Here is a 22,292-nt window from a genome sequence, read left to right on the forward strand (position 1 = left end):
TGTAACCCTTCCCAAAGCCATTGGACTTCATGTTACAAAATTTGTTGTCCATGTAGGCTTTTCTATTCAAACCCATGTCTTACCGAGTTTCACTTTCCACATCACAAAGCATGATCAACATGATCATGAGCACAATTGTCAATGCAAAAATAACATAGTAATTTGTTGGAATTGTATATATAACGTAAGAAAACAACCATGTTACGCAATAATGTATGTAGGCTACATTAATGTGTAAACATGTGTGGAATACTATCATATATAATTTGACTAATCACACATGAACTTTTTAAGGGTGAATGGAATAGGGCAACGTCAAGGGAAATTTGCCAAAATGCCACACAATAAATTATTTGTCATAATTTAAAAGGGCACTCGGTCAAAATTCCCTAGAAGGTAGATAATTTGGGAGTAAAGTAATACATTGTTTCCAGCACTGAATAAGCAAATCTCATCAATAAAGAGGTTTACCCATGCAAGTTTCTACATAGTTAACTACATATGATCCATGGGAGATAATCCCACACACAAATGGATCAATTCAAGGATAATTATTAATAATAAAATGTCATTCTGATGCTTATAGGCAAATTCCATTGATAAATATAGGGTGTGGCTAATGCAACAAACCTCGTTGTACACACATTTTTCTCCCAATTTGGCCCATGCGAGTTGTTCCTATGTATGACTAAATACTAAGGAGACTAGGATGTACAAAAATCGTGTTTTTACAAGTTTTATTATCCACCACACCCACACACTAATGGATCAATTCAAGGGTAATACATAAGAATAAAACATCGCTTCGACGCTTATAAGCAAATTCCATCGACAATATATAGGGGGGTAGCTAATCTAACAAGCCTTGTTGTATACACACATTTGTTCTCGACCCCGACCCATGAGAGGTGGTCCTATTTATGAATAAATACTACGGAGACAAGGAAGAACAAAAATCATGTTTTTGCAAGCATTCTTAACTATGACTTAATATACTAAGGAGACTCTCGGGAAGAACAAAAACCGGTGTTTTGGCAAGTAATTATTATCTCGCTCTGAAGAACTCATTCCAAATCCGTCGATATATTTAGCTACCATAGTGAAGAGTGAGATGAAGGAAAGAAAAAAGAAGAAGAGAAGGGTTAATTATGAAAGTTTAGCTATGGTTAGTGAAGAGTTAGTTAGGATGAAGGAAAGAGAAACAAAAGAAGAAGAGAAGGTTTAGAATGTAAATTTGATCGATAGTATTCACTATTAAGTATAAATATAAATGCAAAGAAATGGCCCATGCAGGTCTCGAACCTGCGACCTTCGCGTTATTAGCACGACGCTCTAACCAACTGAGCTAATGGGCCTGTTTAGAAATGAATTTCACTTAATTATATATATGCATATGCATTTACATAATTTAAAGGTCTTTCTAGTTTTTTCTGTCAGCTTGCAATTTTACCTTGTACTTTTTTGCTCATGGATCATGAGCAGAGGTCCATTCCCTCTCATAAGACCCCCCATTGATTGCCTCACATCCATACTCTGCTCTTGCAGGAAACATGAGGAAGGCCTCCTTTGGGCTGTCCGAATGCAGACCTATTTCCATGTTGTTGGACTCAAAGGCCACATAATGATTGGGAACTTCCTTGTCCATGTGTTTGTTGATTTGGGCACCATGTGGCACGCCCAGTATGTGTTCGATCAGTTGACCTATCGTGATCAGAGCGCTTGGAATTCCCTTATCATAGGGTATGCTAAATCACGTAGTCCGGAAATTGCTCTAACCTTATATGATGAAATGAAAGAGTGTAAAGGCATTTTTCCTACCTCTCACTTGTTGGTATGTTTGCTCAATTGTTGCGCTTTGATGAAGGATGCTGAAAAAGGATGTGAATTACATGATGAAATCGCGAAGCTCGGCTTGGAAAGTGACATGTTTGTTGGAAATGCATTGGTTGATATGTATGTGAAATGTGGATTGATTACGAGGGCACATGATTTGTTCGACAAGTTGCAATCAAGAGACGTGGTTACATGGACTACGATCATCGCCGGCTACTCCGAACTTGGCTATTGTGAAGAAGCACTGAAATGGTTTGAACTTATGCAAATTGAAGGTGTTTTTCCTAATGATGTCACGTACATATGTTGCTTGAAAGCTTGTGGATCCATTGGGGACCCGGGTAATGGCCAAGTTTTACATGATGACATTGTCCAAAAAGGACTCTTGGAAAGTAATCTTGTTGTGGCCAACACATTGGTCGATATGTATGCTAAATGTGGCTTTCTTGTAGATGCTCAGACAATATTCGATTCTCTTCTAGTTCGAAATGTTGTGTCGTGGAACACTTTAATGAACGCATATATCAAATGTGGTCGTAATGATGAAGCATTAGATTGCTTTGAGCAGATGCAAGGTGAGGGTGTGTCACAAAATGCTGCAACATTCATTTGCTGCTTGAAAGCGTGTAGAAGCATTGAAAAAGGCCAAGAAATACATGGTAAGATTTCCAAGAAGGGAATGATCGAGAGAGATCTCATGGTTGGTAACGCAGTAGTTGACATGTATGTAAATTGTGGCTCTCTTGTGACATGTCAGTGTGTGTTTGACCAGCTCCCAGATCGAGATGTAGTCAGTTGGACTGTACTCATTGCAGGCTATGTTAAACATGGGTATGGGAGGGAAGCATTGGATTGCTTTGCAAAGATGAAAGCTAGAGGCATTACCCCAAATGCCATCACGCTCATCTGTGCTATGAACGCTTGTGGGAGCATAGGGCTCAAAGATACAGCAGAAGATTTACATGCCGAGATTTTAAAGAGGAGACTTTTTGAAACAGATCTTGTTATTGGGAATGCACTTATCGATATGTATGCAAAATGTGGTCTTCTCGAGAAAGCAAGGGTTGTGTTTGACAAGCTTCTTCATCGAGATGAAGTTTCATGGAATGCTCTTATAACAGCTTATGCCAATGAAGGCTGTGCCGAAGAGGCATTGCATTGTTTTGAACAAATGGTAGATGAGAACATTACTCCAGATGCAGTCACATTTATTTCTTGTTTGAAAGCTTGTGGTGATAGAGGAGATACAAAGAAAATTGGAGAATTTCATGCAGAGGTTTCAAGGAGAGGGTTTTTAGAAAGGGATGTCACCATCGGTAATGCATTTGTTGATATGTATTGTAAATGTGGCTTGCTTGCAAAAGCACAGGAAGTGTTCGATAAACTTCATGTTCATGATGCCGTCTCATGGAATGCACTTATTTCAGGATACACCAAACAAGGATGTGCCGAAGAAGCACTAAACCGATTCCAGCAAATGAGAGTCCAGAATGTTTCACCAGATGCAGTTACATTTGCTTGTACCTTAAAAGCATGTGGAAATGTGAGAGCCTTCCAAAAAGGCTATGAAATCCAATCTGAGATTACAAAAAGAGGGTTGCTTGATAATGATCCTACTCTCAGCAATGCAGTTGTTGATATGTATGCTGGTTTTGGCTTGCTCAAAGAAGCAGAGGAAATGTTTGATAAACTTAAGGTTCAAGATATGCTCTCATGGACGGCGATAATCTCTGGGTATTCAAATCATGGGTATGGCGAAAAGGCAATGAAATATTATAAACAAATGCGGAAGGAGGGCATCCCTGGTGATGGTGTTACATTTTCTTGTGTTTTAAAAGCTTGCGGCAGCATAGGAGCTAGTGAGCAAGGCCAAATGATATATGAAGAGATCCTAACTACCAATTTGTTGAAAACAGATATCATTGTCGGAAATGCCATAGTAGATATGTATGCTAACGTTGGCTCCATTATTCATGCACAAAGAGTGTTTGATGAGCTTCCCATTCGCGATGTGGTCTCTTGGAATTCATTGATAGCAGGGTATGCACAAATAGGACAATGTGAAAATGTCTTCGCCATTTTCAGGGAAATGATAAGAGAACATCACAAGCCAAATATGGTAACGTTTCTTAGCATACTTGCTGCATGTAGTCATGCAGGTCTTGTGGATGAGAGCCACATATGCTTGGAAGCCATGATGAATGCATATAATCTGGTCCCAACTTGTAAGCATTACATATGCATGCTTGATATCTTTTGCCGCACTGGTCAAATAGGAAATGCTCTAACCTTAGTCGAGGAGATGCCTTTTCATCCTAATGTTGTATCATGGAATACTATATTGGGTGGTTGTCAGAGATGGGGTGAAAGAGAGCTTGCAAATGAGGCCTTTGAACATGCAATGTTTCTGGCGGATAACAATGCTGCAGTATATGTATCTATGTCTAATGTGTATGCAAATATTGATGACACAATGAAGTGATGATGTGGTAGTGGTAATAGAGACCTCGACATTGACAATCCTTACTTGCACACATTATTGACTGAATGGTCTTGCAGATGTTTTGAGTGCAAATTTATAGTGTTGTAATTTGTGTATGCAAGACGACAACGTATGTGAGGAAAACTTGAGGATGGGTAGAAAATTCCCTGCAAAGGCATTACTCCCTTGGGTGGAAGAAGAGACAATACATTGGAATCATGAATCTGTGTCTGTATGACATAAAGACAAGCTATGGTCGGATTGAATTGGTTAGTCCCTAGGGTGGAAGAAGAGACAATGCATTGGAATCATGAATCTGTGTCTATATGACATAAAGACAAGCTGTCTTTAACACGTAACATTGGATCGTTGGATGTTCAAAGAAATTTGGACCAATGGTATTTGCATACTGTCTTACCAACCTATAGTGTGATACACCATATTGGTGTTGTGGCCATGCATATTCAAACTCAATTATATACACATGTAGGAGATGAAAGCCTCGATGCTCATATCTTGAAGGTTACATAATGTTTTATCCTGATCACCATAACGTTGATTTGTATTTTAAAATTTGGATGAGATTCCTCACGTGGTATTTGGTCTGGTGGTATGATTCTCGCTTCCGGTGTGAGAGGCTGCAAGTTCGAATGTTTTGTAAGCTTAAGAAATAAAACGGAATTCAATTCAATTCGGCATGAATCTGTAACATGCTTCACATTCAATCATTCATTCGAGCTTATAGGGATGTATGTAGTCATTATGCATAAGTTTAATAGCAAGAAAGTGATATATATCTATATCCCAATGGCAGAGAGAGAGAGAGAGTTGAATGCATGGCAAGTTTGTATTGGAAGTCACAATCTTGGCCATTTCATGTAGGCATGATGGCTGTACAATATATTGTGGAACCCATGGTATTATATGGAAGTCACAATCTAATAATCATAAACACTTGGGGAGTGTAAATATTAGATTTATCTATGCATATGATGGCTCGCAAGTTTTCATTATTGCAAGACGTGTTTACACTCACAACTATTATCCAATATTTAATTGAGAATGAGGGTTTAACACATGGGAGGACAATGATTTGTCATGGTGGCAATTATTGAACGAAAGTATTTCACTCAAAATTCCTCGTTTTTTGTGTTCAACACTTTGTTGTCCTATGACGTGAAATACTCTACTTATTTGTATGGACACTATCATCTAGTAAAGAGTATTGTAATTCTTTGCAAAAAGAGTTATCCGTGTCTTACTAGTATGTTGGCTTGGAAAGGAGAGATTGTGCTATTGATTTCAACCCTTGTTTCATTTGGGGTTCAAAGAGGTAGAAGATGTAGTTGAGGCTCAATCTCAACAAATTTTGGAATTTGTTGACGTGCAACAATTGTTATACACTTCACCCAATTATGGGTTTATCTAGTAATAACTACAAATTTTAACATTGATGTCGTAAGGTCCTTTATTTCTACAAACCAAAGAGCAATCATGGGTTGATTAGCTTTTACAAGGTTAGACACAGTTTTACAAGTGATGAACGCTAATCTTTTGTTCCATTGTTCCTTTGAGTGTCTTTGATAAATATAATTTAAGGTTGAACAAGAATGGAAGGTACGCAACTTTGAAAGTGATGGCCAATAATGTTTTGTACCATTGCTCCTTTGAGTGTCTTTGATGAATATAATTTACGGCTCAACAAGAATGAAAGGTATGTAACAACTATGAATGGTGGAAGATCTTGAAACATGGTTGGCATTCCACATTACCACTAGTTGTAATTGTCTTGATTCGGGAGTATAGATTAGTGGTTTACCTTTGGGATTATCTCTAAAGCAATGTGGACTAGCAACAAGCAATTGCTTTGTTTGCATTGTTCAAGCAGAAGACAGTACTCGCCATTTCATAAAATGTTTGATTGCTTGTTAGGTTTGGAGCTACATTTCTCAAATTTGGCAAGTTTTGTCATGTTATTATTTGAAGTCAAGATAATGTGTGTTTGCACAATTAATAGAGGTTGACATTAAATAAGGGATGGATTTTGTTTTCCTATTTCTATGATATTGGGGATTGTGTGATAATTGGGATATGTGCAATGCGTTTGTATTTTATCATAGGCACGAAGTCAAAGCATATCCAGAAAATTCAAGGGAGTACTAATGTGACAATTTTCTTCATTGAAGCAAGTAGAAATTATTTCCTTGGTGAGGTGGTCATCTTGCTTATTAGCCATTCAATTTGTCCTACTACCCTTGTAATGGTGACCACACTCATGTATGGTAACACTAGAGTAGTGTTTTCACACACATTTATTGATATAATTGTCTGTTTTCACCAAAAATAGTGAAGAGAGAGAGAGAGAGAGAGAGAGAGAGATATTAACATCTTCTAAGATTAAAATTGGCTCACGAGACAATTGGTTTACAACAAAAATGGGGTATTTACCCATTCATCTAAAGTAAAAATAAAATAAAATAAAACTTAAGCTAAAAACAAATGGTTGTGAGTGTATTGAACCTTTGCACTTAACCACTCTTCTCTTTCTTGATAGTAGACCACAATCTTCCCTTCTATCTTTCGATGAGGATAAGACTCAAACCTCCACCCTTTTATTGAGAGTTGAGCACTATAACTATCAAGCTAGAGGTTCTCTTGTATCTAAGGTCAAATATGACCTATGAGAAAATATATATAACATTTTTCATGTAATACATACGAAAGTAACAACTTTGATGCTCAAGAACTTTACTAATGAATATTACAATTGAGAGTGCATGCTATGATTGTGAGACAAATTTGTGCAAGGATTGTGACAAAAATAGGGAGAGGGAGGGAGAGATTTTATTACTATGTCTAAGGTCAAATATGACCTACAAGACAAAAAATATAACATTTTTCATGTAATACATATGAAATTGAGTAACAACTTTTGATGCTCAAGAACTTTACTAATAAATATTACAATCAAGAGTGCACGCTATGATTGTGAGACAAATTTGTGCAAGGATTGGGTTCTTGTCAAAGATGTGCAGAAGCATAGTTGAATGTGATTAAAAGCCCATAGTATGAAGTCTGATACTCAAACTCTCAAACTTGTTTAGGGAAAATTGTGCACGATGATGTAGATGGTAAATAATAAGAAGGGCTTTAACATGTATTGATGTGTGTGGTTTCTCTGTTTAACAAAGAATAAACATTGTGAACCTTTATGTTATTAGAAAGACACTCTAACCAACTAAGCTAGTAGGCCTACTTAATATTATCATATTATTTTAACCAACTGAGCTAGTGAAATTAGTTGAGAGAGAGAGAGAGAGAGAGAGAGAGAGAGAGATTATCCCTTAATTGAGTGAATCGGTAGTAAGTTAGTGGAGGTCAAGATTATGTATTTGAAGTTTAAATGGGTCATTTCATGTGTGACTCAAAATGGTGCAATGCATTTTGGAATTGTACATTGTTTTACCATTGCGTCCTTGGACGAAGGTGTTACAAGAGATGTTGCAAACTCTAAGTTTATGTTGTGGAAAACAAAGGAAAAGATTGTAATCAAATGGATTTCATGGGATCATTCGGCTACTCCCAAGCAATTGTGGTTCAATAATACTAAATTTAGATATGCATTTGATGGCACATCATTTTTTGCTATTACGAATATATGCCAACAAGAGCAGCCATGGATATATATGATGCAACACATTTGATTGAGAAACTAATATTAATGAATCATGCCAATTGCTTGATGGGCACATTCATCTTAAAGTTTGAAATTGTGTACGCACCATGTCAATAAGACCTTGGTAAGAAGCTTGTCATATTTTAAATGGAAACCATCTAATAGGTTAGAGCAATGTAATACTTACAAAAGGAATTACTTGTGTTTCTTGTTAATTATAGAAAGAAATTTGGGATCTCAATTCAATCATTTCTTTTTATTAGGGGTTGTTGAAGTGGGCAATGCAATTGATATAGAATCACAAAAGTCATTACTTTGATGATGCTAATAGATGCCAAGTTGAAGTAGTGGACTCTAACATATGTAAGGGTCACATTTACAAGCATGGATGGTTGCTGCTCTATGATCAATATCACCAAAGATTGATTGAAGCCACCAAAATTCGACTCACTTGAGGATATGCAACTCTAACGTTGCTAGAATGACTATGCCACCACACACACTTTCAAGAGTCCCATACCAATGTATTGTTATATGACACCATAGTCACCTCTACTCTCATGTACAATGCATCGATATGGGTTCTAGGACTCCCCGTGGGCTTGTGGACACGAATAGAGTGTCCACTAGTCATATGTCACAAATGAAATGCAATAAAGCATCCACATTGACTTGGCGACAACCCCCATTACTGTGATTATATTATTCCAGAATGAACCTCATCAATTGGATTTAAAGCATGCCATATTAAAGAATTACAAGGTGTTTGAATCATTTGCACAATTGTCACCAATCAAACATGCAAAACAATCATGTTAGTCACACACGATGAAGTGGTCCACAATAACAATGGCCTCGACATCAAGAACTTGACATCCTTACGATATTGTACCCCTTGCCAAATTTATGAACAAAACAAGGTATCACAACAAGATCTACGACAGCTCTATACCCAAAAGAATTGAATTACACGAAGTGAACCTCTTCCCCCAACAATGGCCTACTACAAAGATCATATGAGCTTAAGACCCATCAATTCATACAAACACCCCAAAAAACAAGCTTACCAAAGAGACATTGCTTTGATCGAACAAGCACGTTATGCAGAGAGCTATTTCCACTATTCAGCGTTAAATTAATCATTTTGTACATAAAATGCATCTTAGAGATTAGATAGAAAATTCTGCCAAATCTTCACATTCAATTATCCGAGTCACTATTCCAACTGCTAGTGTCTTCCCTTGATCACGCAATGTGATTCTTCCCAAAACTTTACACCTGGAATACTCTTCAATGCACATTGAACGTTCTAGTGTGACCTAGTAATCATTAAGAATATATCAGTGATATGAGTCAGCAAGCCTACCCAGACCATTGATTGTTAACATGCCCTCATGTTATTATACAACATATATTTTCATACCTCAATAATAGCACGTTGATTTGCTAGAAGACATCGAGGCTTCTTGTTCGGGATAACCTGTCCTTTCTGATCCAGCAAGGATGTCAACTGTGTAATCTTAGCAGGTTCTTTCGAATGGTGGCAATGAAACACTACCTGGAAATAAAACACAAGAAACTCGGTAAATGAATGATCACTACCACATAGTTCATCTAGCCATCTTCGGGCCCCAGCATTGGTTACAAAACGCGATCTCACCCTCATGAAGAAAAAACAGATGCCACAACTGACAGTTCAGCCTCCATAAAGAAAAAAAAAACATAATGGAGAGGAAAAACATGCAACAAATGGTAATCCACCCCCATTCAGAGAACCAAAATGTCACAAACAGTAGAAAACAAAATGCCTCAAATAATGATTATCCCCCATAAATAGAAAATAATGATCCATCATTAAAATGCTCCAAATGGAGATTGGGCCCCCTATTTAGAAAAACAAAATTCAGCAAATGACATCTGAACTACCATTAACATCAATAGTAACATAAAAATATATATATACCTGGGAACCACGGAGAAGAGGGCCTGATGTTTCCAGAATTATAACCTTTAACTCGAGTTTTGACGCTGCTGGTACTGGGAAATTTGGATGGCATAAAACTCCACCTTGAATCAAGCATCCTGGATCAACTCCTTGAAGCCCAATGTCGATATTATCTCCAGCTCTGGCATATGTGCAACGCTCTCCGTTTTGCTCAATAGCTTTCACAGTTGCTGATAAACTAGCAGGCATCACAAGGACCTTGAAGATGTAAAGAAAACTTAATATTGTAGCTAATTTATTCTTGGCCAATATTTTAATACATTTTATCCATTCCCTGATTTCTTAACCAAATTTTGTTTCTAACCTTCGAACCAACCCTAACTGCTCCAGCCTCAAGTTTTCCACTAACAGCAGCTTGACCCAAAGTACGTGATTTTAACATTTCAGCAATAGGCATACGGAGAGGTTTCTCAACATTCCTTATCGGTGGTTCAAACAAGTCGATCGCCTCTATAAGACTTGGGCCTGAGAACCTACAAATTACATAGAAGAATCAGAAGTGATGTTTAATATTCTAGTTCACATAGCCTTTTTCTATCATTAAATCTGCATAGCTAACCATATCTTTAGCTTCTCATGTGATGGTGATGTCACCAAATTTTGATTTTCCATGGCACTCAAAGGAACCCATTTAATCCCCGAGTCCTTGAATCCACACTTCCGTAGAAATGGATGCAATGTTGATTTGATAGAATCAAAGCGACCTTGAAAGTAATCCACGGAATCCATTTTATTCACTGCGACTATAATTTGCTCAACACCCAAACTTCGAATGAGTTGTGTGTGCTCTTTTGTTTGCCCTGCTCCCTCTCCTTCAGCCTCCATCCCTGCCTCAAAGGCTCCAATAGATGCATCCACCACCAGAATAGCAGCATCGGCCTGTGAAGCACCTGATATCATACTCGGGACAAAATCTCTGTGTCCTGGAGAATCGAGTAGAACCACTCGAAATCTTGGTGTTTCAAAATGTGCCACTGCAACTGTCATTGTGACACCTCTTGACCTTTCCTCAGCACTCTCATCGAGTACCCATGCATAAGAGAACGATCCTTTCCCCTATTCACAAATGAGAAGATAGTACTTTGGATAAGAAGCATCCATGGGAATTATATTCATGTGATTGAGACAAACTTCTCCTCAACTCACAATAACTTACAATTTGCTTAGCTTCCTTCTCATATTTGTGCATTTCTTTTTGTGACACCATACCAAGAATATGAAGAAATCGCCCCATCAATGTTGACTTACCCGCATCAACATGGCCAACCTATAAGATAAACTTCATCACCTGAAATTAGTTACATATTAGAGAATAAAGAATAGTATATGTTTGAGGATTTATTGATATTAGATTACTCACGATAGCTAAATGAAGACTCTGTTTGATATCTTGTTTGAATGCCTCAAGCATCCAGCTCTCTGGCTTATATAAATCAAATGCAGCTCTTGTCCTATTGATGGGTTTTTTATGTGTTTCGTCTGTATGAAGGTCTGAAGATTTTAGCATTTCAATAGTTTGAGGAACAATATTTTTCGCATCTTCTTTATTAAGTTCTTCGGCAACTTTAGCTTTTGATTCCTTCTCCTCACTGGGTCTCTTTGATGATGCTACATTCTTTGATGGTACTTTGACTGCAAATTTGACCTTTGATTTATAAATCATTGCACAACAGATATACAGAAACAGATTTTCTTATCAGAAATTCAAGAACACTAGTAACATTAAGAAGTGTAGCATAACAAGAATCAAGTTAAATCAAGAGCAACAGATGTTTTCTGTTCGAATGATTCATCCACCATCTTGACTCAACTTCCAAATAAATTAAAGCAGGACTTCTGTATGCACAAAGCTAATTATATTTACAACCCCATATATGAGAGATGTATCATAGACCCTAAACTTAGATTTTGAGCGAAGTAAAAAATACTTCAATTAAAACTTTAAAATGGGTTAATATGATTCAAAAACTCATGCATTAGCTCTCATAAGTAAGTTACATAAAAAATCATTCAGCATTGGTGACAAGTTACAACATTTGTGACGAGGAAGTCTGCCTACATTGCCATTGATGGCATAAACTTCATCTTTATCCTCTTTTCTTCTACGTAATGCTTGAAAGATACAAGTCTGATATTGCTGCTCATCTTTCAATTACTTGAAAGATGTGTGCATGATTCAGTGTCACAGTTTAGATTGGCACTTCAAGTAGGTTCATTTCTTCAAGAATTTCTTTCATCGAGATCCCTTCTTGTGTGCTAGAGAAGCTGCAACATACTTGGCTTCTGTTGATGATAAGGTACTGTTTGCTTCTTGGATCTCCAAGCAATTGCTCCACTTCATAAAGTGTAAACATAACCACTGTTAGATTTACAATTATCCACCCTCTAAGCATAATCAAAGTGAAAAAGATTTGTGTGATCCAAACTGATGTTATCAAATTCGATAACGCACATGGATCAGCCCCACAACATCTCTTGGTGGGAAGATGGCCCACTATAAGGCACAGTTTTTACACATATTGGAGGATAGATTCATCATGAGGCCCTCTTACATGAATGCACACCTATCGCATGCGTTGCGTAATGTGATAGGGCAGTTGCAAACATCTTTGCATGACATGAAATTGAGATAACATGCACACCTCTGGACAAAACAATCTGCCAATTGTGTCATTAGGGAGTCCAATCTGAAGAATAATATATTTGCCATTTCACTGTTTTGCATGAAATAAGAGGGAGATACCATATCCTCTTTAACCAAGGATTTGGCCCTCTACGCAAGGTAATGGAGTATGAGGACCAACGGTGCGTGGGATTCTTCTTGCTAGACCTCCGAGACATGGGGAAAAGTTTTCAAAGGACACACGAGCTCATCCACAAAGAACAATTCCAACTTTCTTTAGCCCATCACTCCTACTCATGCTTCAAGTCAATCAAAACTACACAAGTGGACCTGCGAAGGGATTAAAATAGATCACCTAGGCAATCTGTCGTGCACCTAGGCCAGGGTCGTGTGGACCACTATCTCACTACCCTTGTCATTGACATATTGAGGTAGGCGGATATGCACACACCTCTAGAGAAAACAATCTGTCAATTGTGCCATTACGGAGTGGAATTAAAAGAACACTATGTTTACCACTACACTGTTTTTTTAAAATGAGAGGGATATACCAATACCTCTTTAATCAAGGCTTTAGCCCAGTATGCAAGGTAATCGGATATAAGGACAACCAGTGCTTGGCACCCCATACAAGTTAAAAAAACAAAGAACAATCACAACTTTCTTTTGCCCCATCACCCTTGCTCATGCTACAAATCAATCAAGGGCTACATAGGGTTTGACCAATATATTGTAAAGGGGTTATAATATATCACATAATGAGATTTCTTACTGTTCTCAAAGACAAGAGGATAGATGAAGTATCACCTTCCATAAGAGGGGTTCGGGAGTTTGGGAGCATGCCTAGTGGGTATGGCTATACAAACATTATTGTATGTTGATAATATTGTGCTGGTTTCTGACTCCTCAGAGGGACTGCAAAGACATCTAAATGCCTTTAAACTATTTTGTACGGACAAATGTTTGTTAATAAACAAGGATAAAACTAAGATGATGGTGTTTAACACCACTCAAGCATGGGTAACAAGATCAGAACCAGAATTCTTCTTGGGAGAGGAAAAGGTGGAATACCACGCTCCTACACATATCTAGGAGTAACATTTAGAAGGCCTAGGTTCTCCTTATGGGAGGTTGCTTGTGCCCGACTTTCTCGTGGATATGCAGCCTTTGGTGCTCTCGAAAGACAATGTGTACATTTGCAGTTCCAAGAGCCACGAAGTAAGCTGTGGTTATTTGATAAACTTGTCACACCAACTCTTCTCTATGGAGTAGAAATGTGGGGATCAAGTCTTAACAAGGCAAATCATTGAAAAGATTTAGAGAGACCTTTAGTGTCAATGATTGCCCGCATGGTAAGGAGCAAAGCATCGGTGCCACATGATATAATCCGGGCAGAGATGGGAGCAGCCCTTATAATCACCGAGGCATTGTTCCGATCAATGACTTGTATCCAACGTCTTTGGGAGCTTCCTAAATGAAGGTACCAAGGTTGGCACTTATGTCATCAAGACAACTAGCTGAAAATGGAGACATTCATTGTTGGTAAGCTGAAATGAAGCAATGGTTCGTGTCACATGGCATAACCATAAAAATGCACTACCCTCATTCCAATATAGCTTGGATTGTCCCCGTCTAAACATGACCAACGTGGAAAAGAATAGAGTGATCTGAACTGATACTATTAACTTGGAAAACAAGATAACATGGATCAGCCCCAAAATATCATTTGGTATGAAGGTGGCCCACTACAACACACTTTTTACCACATATCAGAGGATGGATATTTATCATCAGGCCACCTTATATGGACATATATCTATCCTATGCATTGCGCCGTGTGATAGGGTAGCTGCAACCTTCATCACATCAGTTAGAGATTGAGGTAGGAAAATATACACGAATACCTTTATAATAAAGAATTTGCCAATTGTGCCATCAAGGAGTGGAATCCGAAGAACACTATGTTTGTCATTGTAGAGTCTTTTATGAAATAAGAGAGAGATACCATTGCCTCTTTAACAAGGCTTTGACCCAATGGAATGAGGACCAACGGTGCCTAGGACTTTTCTTACTAGAACTTAAGAGACATTGGGAAAAGTTGTTGAAGGACAATAGAACAGCCACACAAGCTTGTCCACAAAGAACAATCACAACTTTCTTTAGCCCCATCACTCCTACTAATGCTACAAGTCAATCAAAGGCTACACAAATGCGCTCCCGACCAGGACATAACAAAGGGATTTCAATAGATCGGGCAATAGCAATCTGTCATGCACATAGGCCGCGGCCCCACAGACCACGACCTCACCACTCTTGTAATCGATAGATAAAGGCCAATATCTCCCGCCATTTCAGGTGCTTCCCTCGCTTTGGAGACCTCTCCATTCTAGATCCACCTCTGCTAAAGATCTTTCAAAGACAAAAGTTATAATATATCTAGCTTGAGAATCTTACATGTGCCGAAAACCAGATTCTTTTGTCTCTTTTTATCTTATTTGCTTTTATATTTACTTAGTAGTATTTATTTTATTTTGATTTGTTGTTCTCAAAGACAAGACAACATTTAAGATGTAATTTCTTGTTTGGTCTTATAGGACATTTTGGCCTTTTACATCGGGACCACAGGCCACACCCACATCGAAACCCTTTGAACTCCCGCTCCTTTTTGAGAGACTTGGATGGAAATGAAACTAGGCCCAGCACATAGCCATTTCCTTTATAGAATATGTCACACCATAACACCTTTTGTATAATATTAGAACTCTTTTATCTAGGTTTTATTTTATTTTTATTTTCAATGATTGGGTACACATCCCATTTTGTTGTAAACCAATTGTCTCATGGGTCAATTTTGGTCTTAGAAGACGTTAATCTCTCTCTCTCTCTCTCTCTCTCTCTCTCTCTCACACACACACACACACACCTTACCAGCACTACTTTTGAAAGTACTCTGTAGAACCAAGTCGTCAGGTGATGGACTATCAAACTTGAATGGTTCTGCACATATTCCCATAAGATTATCTCAGGAACTAATGACAAAATATTTTTCATAAATGACCCTTATGAAAGCAATATTGAACAATCCCCCCATACCAAAATAACCAATTCCGAGGACATTTGTTCGTATTTTTCAACCTAAGAAGATGAGCAAACCTATGTGTGTTTCAGGATAACAAGCCTCAAAGCTCTTTGGCACCTCCAAGGGATTACTTCCAACCATCCTTTTTATAATTTTCTCGATAACATTGCGTTTCTTCAACTTCATATGAGGTAAGGGATCAAAGAGAGACTCTGCAAGAACTGAAGGCTTTGCAAAAGCTCCCATCTTTTTCTCAGCTGCAAGATCATACATGCACATGTACATAGACACCCATGAAAGGACCTTAGTGATCAAGATTAAAATAGCTTTTGTTATGATTCAAACAGACGCAAGCAAAAAGTGATGCTAATAAGTCAACTAAATAACAGCTGTGAATCCTGCCTTCTTTTACAACTACGCATACTCTTCTCCTAAGACATACCACAAACAAATCCAGCTACATGCTGTGAAACGCACTACTAAAACCGAATTCATACAGGTAAGGATACATATATGGTAGGTACAACTCTAACCTTGAACATTGATCTAACCCTGATCAATTATCTTGCTAAACAATAGTAGAGATATCGCATGATGGACATTCTAACCTTGACCTTATACTTACTGATGCAAACCATCATCTAGCAGAACCATAGTGGACACATAGCATGATGGACAGTGTACTCCTAACCTTGAAAATCAGTCTAACCCTCATCCAATATCTATCTAAACTATAGTGGACACATTCCTAGATGGATAGTCTTAATCCTAATATACTTATGCAACCTATAGCTAAAAAATAGTCGATACATAGCACAATGAATAGATAGTCTAGCCCTAACCTTATAGTTTATTAATGCAACCCATTATCTAGTTAAACCGTAGAGAGCAAATCCATGAGCAGAAAAGTTGAAACTATAAGCCTCATTTTCCAAACCTTGGTATGAAGAAGAATTCCGAAAGGATCCGCAAACCTCACATTGCACGAGCATTTCAGGATTTTCAAGAGTACAAACAGAGCACCTCCAGATATTGTAACTTTCTGCAATACATCATTTGGAGACCATGTGTTGACCCACATTGAGTCAGGATATGAACAAATTTGCATTAAAAAGGAATATTCATAAACCATCGAAAGGAAACAAAGGAAAGACTCATGAGAAATTGAAGGGTGAAAAACACAAAGGAAAAATTCACAATTCACTGAAAGAAACAGAGAAAGGATTCATAAACAACCCACCTGAAGAGGATTTCGCCCAACCGCCACTTTCTTCTTCAAAATCATCATAAACAACGGAATCATCCAAAGCTTGATCAAAGTCTTCATAGCCACCAGGACCAGGATGCTTCCCTTTCCAAGCCATGACTTTACTCTGTTTGTTTGTGTGTGTGTGTGTGTGTGTGTGTGTGTGTGTGTGTGTACAAAAATGGAGGAGCAGAGGAGCTAATGAGTGAAGGATGGGATTGTGATGGTTCAATTGAAGGTTTCATGAAACAATGGAAACATGTCATGCAAATGGGCGGGGACACTCGGAGAACAAAAAACCGTGAATTCATTCACCACAACAACGCGGGAAACCCGAATTCTTTGGGTCACGCTTTTTGTTTCCTCGATGAATTGCCTTTGATGGTCATTCGGGCTAATGACCAAATAAATAATCCAGTAGAAGCATAGCCTAGTAGCTTGTGGAAGTAAGAACCAAATGTAGTTTTGTTTGTCAATGTATGCATTTTGTTTTGTATATAGACGGAATCGTACACAAGACTCTTTACTACGTGGACGAAGTAGATATGCATTTGTTAAATGGATGGCTCTTTGTTTTGTTACGTAGATTTAAATTCAACCCTAATCAAGTCATGTTTGCTAGCGATATTGTTGAATGTTAAGCCCATGATCAACTTTTATTTTTCGACATTGAAAGCACGTCAAAATATGGGTGGAGAAGGTTTCACAATATTCAACCGCTCCCATGTAGATTCATTGGCATTAGGTATTATTAAAGCAAAAACTAAAAATTTGAAGTACATTATTCAGCAATATAAGGCTTGGCTTGCATCCTAGCAATTTCAACTTTATTTTGTAGACTCAATATAGGTTTTCTCTTTCTTCTATGCCATGTTACCATCTATATTGAATCTAACCATGTATCTATAACTTTTGTGTAATACATGTCAAAAAGTTATAAACTATCAATACTCCACCACCTACTTACAAAATGTTCCCAAATGTTATGCGAACATCTAAGCGCATAGAGTCGGAGCCAATACAAATGCAAGCCCTCAAAAGAGGTGAAAACCCTAATAAGCTCAATAAGACTCTAAATTTACAACCTTGAGTTAAATTTAACACGTCCCAGCCTCTTGATGTCAAAGTTCCATTCCTAATAAATTCCCTCTTCATTAACTCATCCAAGTGACGACAAATAATCAATATGCTTGTATGATCTCATGTTTTTGATCCGTTTGACTACAACATCATACCATCGCCTACTCAATACACTTACAAAACTTTAGCAACTAGAAGCAAACAAATGATCCAAGCATCCTTTCAACACATTGCCGCAAGCTCAATATAAGGTAATTTAATGTAGCAACTTGTAAGAGAAAGTCTAAAACCTAAACCCGAGTTTGGGATCTACCACACTCCAAAACAAAATGGACACCTTAACTAAAACCTCAAAACATTGCTTTGACAAATAATGCAAAGTATCAACGAGCTTTATTTCAATCATATATAGTTATAATTTTTCTTTCTTTGTCATTTTACATATGTGGGATAAAGTTTAGCTTCTTCATAATGACACAATTAAAAAGCTTGAATAATACAATTCATGCAATCAGTTCACCAAACTTCTTGAATTAAAGAAAGAATAGCTAGATTCCACACACGGATACAAGAAATAACCCTCCAAACATTGTGAAATTCTAAAGTATCTGCTTCAGAAACTGCACGAGAAGATATATAACAGCAATAAACAGACCGATTTGGTATAATTCTCGCTGTGGGTCATCATTGATCTGGAAAAACTGCATTAAAAGACAAGGACACGTATAAGATGTCATGCACCCATTAAATATACATCTTGCTTTAGCTAGCATTGTCTTATAATCATATACTTTCATTAGCTTTGTCTTATAAAGCAATCGTTGCTTTATTCCCATTCCCTTTTACACTCTTATGTACAACTCTTGATTTGAAGAAAGTGAATTTGTTAAGCAATTTTTTGTGACATGTAATATAGTACAGCAAAAACATCAAAACCTAACTTCTTGCATAATTACCAGAGTGCCCTTAAGTTTTCAAATATTACCAGAAGTCTGTAGTACAAACTTTACTCCTACACAGGAATATTCTGGTCATTCTGAAACTTAGGGGTATTTTGGTGATTTGCCTTATTTATATATTGTTGACTAACCTTGGTTGGATCTGTGGGATCTCTATAAACGTTCTCGTTTCGATTGCCTCTTGAATCCTCAAGCACCTTCTCATTAAACTCCTTTAACGCATCAAGTGCATCTTTTCCGCTTTCCAATGTCGAATACGACAACCTTGAAAGCCAAAAATAAGCTTGGGCTACGGGAGAAGATCCTGATAGATCCCAATCCTCGATATGCTCTACAACTTGCCCACTGATTTGATTGAGTGTAAACTTGCCATTAATGGACAAGACCAAGTCCCCCGAACCAGCAAATTTGGGTTTGCCTCGGAGAACCCATTTGATTTTTAGCACACTTGTTGATTCCATCGCCATCTCACGCACTGCCTGAGGCAAAGCCCACCTGTGTTTTTATGTAACTTTCCATAATCAAATCAATCTGCCTTTCTCTCTTTTGCAACTGCACCATAGAATAATGTTGAAAAACCATATGCCTCATTGTTGTAGATCTTGAACATGTGCATAACTAGATAATTTGGAGTTATGTAAATGTCACGTCCATAATGAAGTTAATGAACACTTCATTAGCTAGTGGATGCTGAATGGGCTTCATAATGTACGGCTAGCCTTTTATATACTTGCAACCCCTAAGTTCTATATCTAGATCATCGCCATCCATCAGCTAATAGACCTACTCTGCCTTAATGTAACTCCTAATTACTTAGTTACACGTATGCCCATTTAAAGCAACAAGTGTGAAAAGAATGATATGGTCAGCTTACCACAGAAGGATTATCCAATGCATCTCTTATCCAGGATGACCTTTTATACTTTTCTCTACCCGTGAATGACCGCAAGGGATCCTGGAGAGTCGATACATATTCAGTGTGAATCATCCAATAAATAAAATACAATGCATTTTCTGTGTGATAATCCCATAAATAAAAGACAGTACATGTCTTGTGTGGTCATTCAGCAAACAAAAGAGAAAAAGAACATCTTCCACATGATCAAAGGAAACACATCTTTGATACAATCTTCCAGTAAATAAAAGACAATTCTGAGAAACTTTTCTACATTTACCTTGTATTTGACAGATAAAGAAAAAGTTCCAACTGCACGATTTCCTTCTTTCATATCAAGAATATCTCTTGCAAGTTGTCGTGCAGTTGCCTCGACAGCTGGACTGCTTATGCATTCAAAATCATCACATAGTTGCCCAAATGACATTCCATCCACAATTTTATCGGCTTGTGACCTCTCAATAGATGTAACTCTCGTGGATGATGAAGAATCCCTTCCATCAGATGGTGTTGCCTCGCAGACTGCTATATAAATTCAGGAGAAGATGTAGTTATCAATACAAAGGAGCATTTCTGAATATAAATCTCAGTCAAGAGTCAAACGGTCACATTGTTATACTGATCTAGGATAAGTATGTATTTCTTAATCCAAAGTGCAATTTGAGAGGCTAACATCTCATCAGTGATAAATATGTGAGGCTTCACAATAAAAGCATAAAACTGTTAGTACCCAGAAACAAGCTTCTATTTATTTTGTCAATGCAAGCTACTACATATATTCATTATAAAAGCACAAAACTGTTAGTACCCAGAACCAAGGTTCTATTTATTTTGGCAATGTAAGCTACCACATACATTCATTATAATAGGTCAGAACACCAATAGAGTATTTTTCATACAGATTGATCATAGGACAAAGGTATGCATCATGACGGGTTAGACCATAGGTACAAAGCAGGTGTTCAGCTTTTGTGAGCTATTTTGGGCTGCATATTTACATACATACATAAATAGAAAAATATTTACTTATATATATATATTATAAGAATATGTTTGTCCTGGACTAAGTCTTCTGTTTCCTATCACAGCCCACTCTCGCTTACAACTTTCTCATATCAGTCCTCCCGTCATGTTAAAGACATAGGAAAGTACATGCAACATATGCCACATGCTCAATGTTATGGAAAATTTGTGCAGGATCTTTAAAAGTTCATGTACAAGACTCTATCAGGTATAATTATTCTTCTTCTAAAAGTATGTGTCTAATTTTTCACTGAAAGAAGTTTGGACCATGTTAGACACACATGAGAAATAAACATAATTCAAGACGTGACTGATTACGTTAATGAGATTATTCACAAGAAAAAACACGAAATTGCAATAAAATTTTGTACACATGGATATGAGATGCAAATGGCAAATGGAAACATTTTCTTTGCCTCTTTCAAAAGCCATAATTCAACATGTGAATAGATTGTACTAAGGCAAAATATTTTCAAGCAAAAACTCGACACCTAAATCAACAGGGCCATCAAAATACACATGCAAATGGAAGATAAAAAAGAATGCGTACTAATCCTTAAGAGATGATATTGAAGAAGAAAGTTACTAGTTTTATGGCCGATCATTCGTCTCCTCATCCCCAACTTACATCGAAACGGCAACGATTTCATATCTAATGCAAGTCTTCTGAATGGTGAGACAGCATTTGCAAAGCTCATTTGCATATCTAATGATACAGAAAGCTCGATTCTCCAGAAACACTAAATACACAGGAACCCCTGAATCAATCCACAGGGTACCTCAAATACAAAGGATTCCTAATTCAAAAAAAACCCAATTGCAGGGAGAACCCTAATTCAACAGAAACCCAAATATAGCGAAACCCTGGACACGCAGGAACCCTGAAATTTGAATAACAAGAACCCTGATTCAAAACAAATCCCGATACAAGGAAAGCCTGACCCACCACAAACCCTAAAATCTGCGGAATTCTCTAATTCAGCAGAAACTCAACAAAATACAGGGACACCTGACTCAGCAGAAGCCCTAAATATGCGACCTTCTTGGGGATCAAACAGACAGAGAGAGAGAGAGAGAGAGAGATTGGGGAGGATAAGGAAGGGGAGTATGTATTCAATCTTTAAAAAAATAGATTTTGTTGAATTATTGTGGCTGACACTTCCCAAGTGTACATACATATTCTTCTTCATTCAGATTTCAAAGAAAATGGGATGGAGATTCTGTGCACACTCTCTCGGCACCCATAACACTTTGTATCTCCTCTCGGCATGGGGTACAATTGGCACGGGACATGACGGGACAAGACGGGACAAGACAAGATGAATGGGATGGGACAGGACAAGATGGGACATGACACAAGGTACGAGACAATAAGGATGGGATGGTTCGGG

At 37.6% G+C, this 22,292-nt stretch overlaps 3 protein-coding genes and 1 non-coding gene across 6 annotated transcripts; 1 reads left to right on the plus strand and 3 right to left on the minus strand.

The window, feature by feature from the left end:
- Positions 1-1,281: 1,281 nt before the first annotated feature.
- On the minus strand, positions 1,282-1,355 carry TRNAI-AAU (transfer RNA isoleucine (anticodon AAU)). The gene has a single exon. It is a non-coding gene; the product is annotated as a tRNA-Ile (tRNA).
- A 73-nt stretch (positions 1,356-1,428) lies between these two features.
- Positions 1,429-5,111, plus strand: LOC147853339 (pentatricopeptide repeat-containing protein At2g03380, mitochondrial-like). Its single transcript, XM_087333499.1, has one exon. It carries the CDS (start codon positions 1,475-1,477, stop codon positions 4,313-4,315), a length of 2,841 nt encoding a protein of 946 aa, XP_087189625.1. The 5' UTR covers positions 1,429-1,474; the 3' UTR covers positions 4,316-5,111.
- Positions 5,112-9,072: 3,961 nt separating this feature from the next.
- LOC147853340 (uncharacterized) lies at positions 9,073-17,095 on the minus strand. Of its 2 annotated transcripts, XM_087333232.1 has the most exons (11): positions 16,939-17,095; positions 16,636-16,740; positions 15,773-15,955; positions 15,548-15,616; positions 11,357-11,628; positions 11,153-11,263; positions 10,556-11,052; positions 10,301-10,469; positions 9,955-10,194; positions 9,415-9,549; positions 9,073-9,310 (listed from the first exon to the last, which is right to left on the minus strand). In XM_087333232.1, the coding sequence occupies exons 1-11, from the start codon at positions 17,060-17,062 to the stop codon at positions 9,161-9,163; spliced, it is 2,055 nt and encodes a 684-aa protein (XP_087189358.1). In that variant the 5' UTR covers positions 17,063-17,095; the 3' UTR covers positions 9,073-9,160. The 2 variants fall into 2 exon arrangements, with proteins under 2 accessions (XP_087189358.1, XP_087189359.1); XM_087333233.1 differs by lacking the exon at positions 15,548-15,616.
- A 1,300-nt stretch (positions 17,096-18,395) lies between these two features.
- Positions 18,396-21,967, minus strand: LOC147853341 (uncharacterized). 2 transcript variants are annotated; one of them, XM_087332941.1, is made up of 5 exons: positions 21,488-21,967; positions 20,159-20,400; positions 19,858-19,938; positions 19,115-19,462; positions 18,396-18,725 (listed from the first exon to the last, which is right to left on the minus strand). In XM_087332941.1, the coding sequence occupies exons 1-5, from the start codon at positions 21,603-21,605 to the stop codon at positions 18,624-18,626; spliced, it is 891 nt and encodes a 296-aa protein (XP_087189067.1). In that variant the 5' UTR covers positions 21,606-21,967; the 3' UTR covers positions 18,396-18,623. The 2 variants fall into 2 exon arrangements, with proteins under 2 accessions (XP_087189067.1, XP_087189066.1); XM_087332940.1 differs by having other exon boundaries at positions 20,159-20,403; positions 21,488-21,808.
- Between the last annotated feature and the right edge of the window lie 325 nt (positions 21,968-22,292).

This window comes from Azolla caroliniana, unplaced genomic scaffold (assembly GCF_043228905.1).
Source record: "Azolla caroliniana isolate FFs.n. ecotype wild unplaced genomic scaffold, voAzoCaro1.0.p SCAF_17, whole genome shotgun sequence".
NCBI lineage: Eukaryota > Viridiplantae > Streptophyta > Polypodiopsida > Salviniales > Salviniaceae > Azolla > Azolla caroliniana.

Coding starts and splice junctions, on each gene's coding strand:
- LOC147853339 (XM_087333499.1), top strand. CDS start 1,475: ATGAGCAGAGGTCCATTCCCTCTCATAAGACCCCCCATTGATTGCCTC.
- LOC147853340 (XM_087333232.1), bottom strand. CDS start 17,062: ATGGCTTGGAAAGGGAAGCATCCTGGTCCTGGTGGCTATGAAGACTTT. Junction 15,617..15,772: donor TTATCCTGAAACACACATAG/GTTTGCTCATCT, acceptor GAATATGTGCAG/AACCATTCAAGTTTGATAGT. Junction 11,264..11,356: donor AGAGTCTTCATTTAGCTATC/GTGAGTAATCTA, acceptor TTTATCTTATAG/GTTGGCCATGTTGATGCGGG.
- LOC147853341 (XM_087332940.1), bottom strand. CDS start 21,605: ATGCAAATGAGCTTTGCAAATGCTGTCTCACCATTCAGAAGACTTGCA. Junction 20,404..21,487: donor AATGATCGGCCATAAAACTA/GTAACTTTCTTC, acceptor GAATTTATATAG/CAGTCTGCGAGGCAACACCA. Junction 18,726..19,114: donor ATCCCACAGATCCAACCAAG/GTTAGTCAACAA, acceptor CTTTTAATGCAG/TTTTTCCAGATCAATGATGA.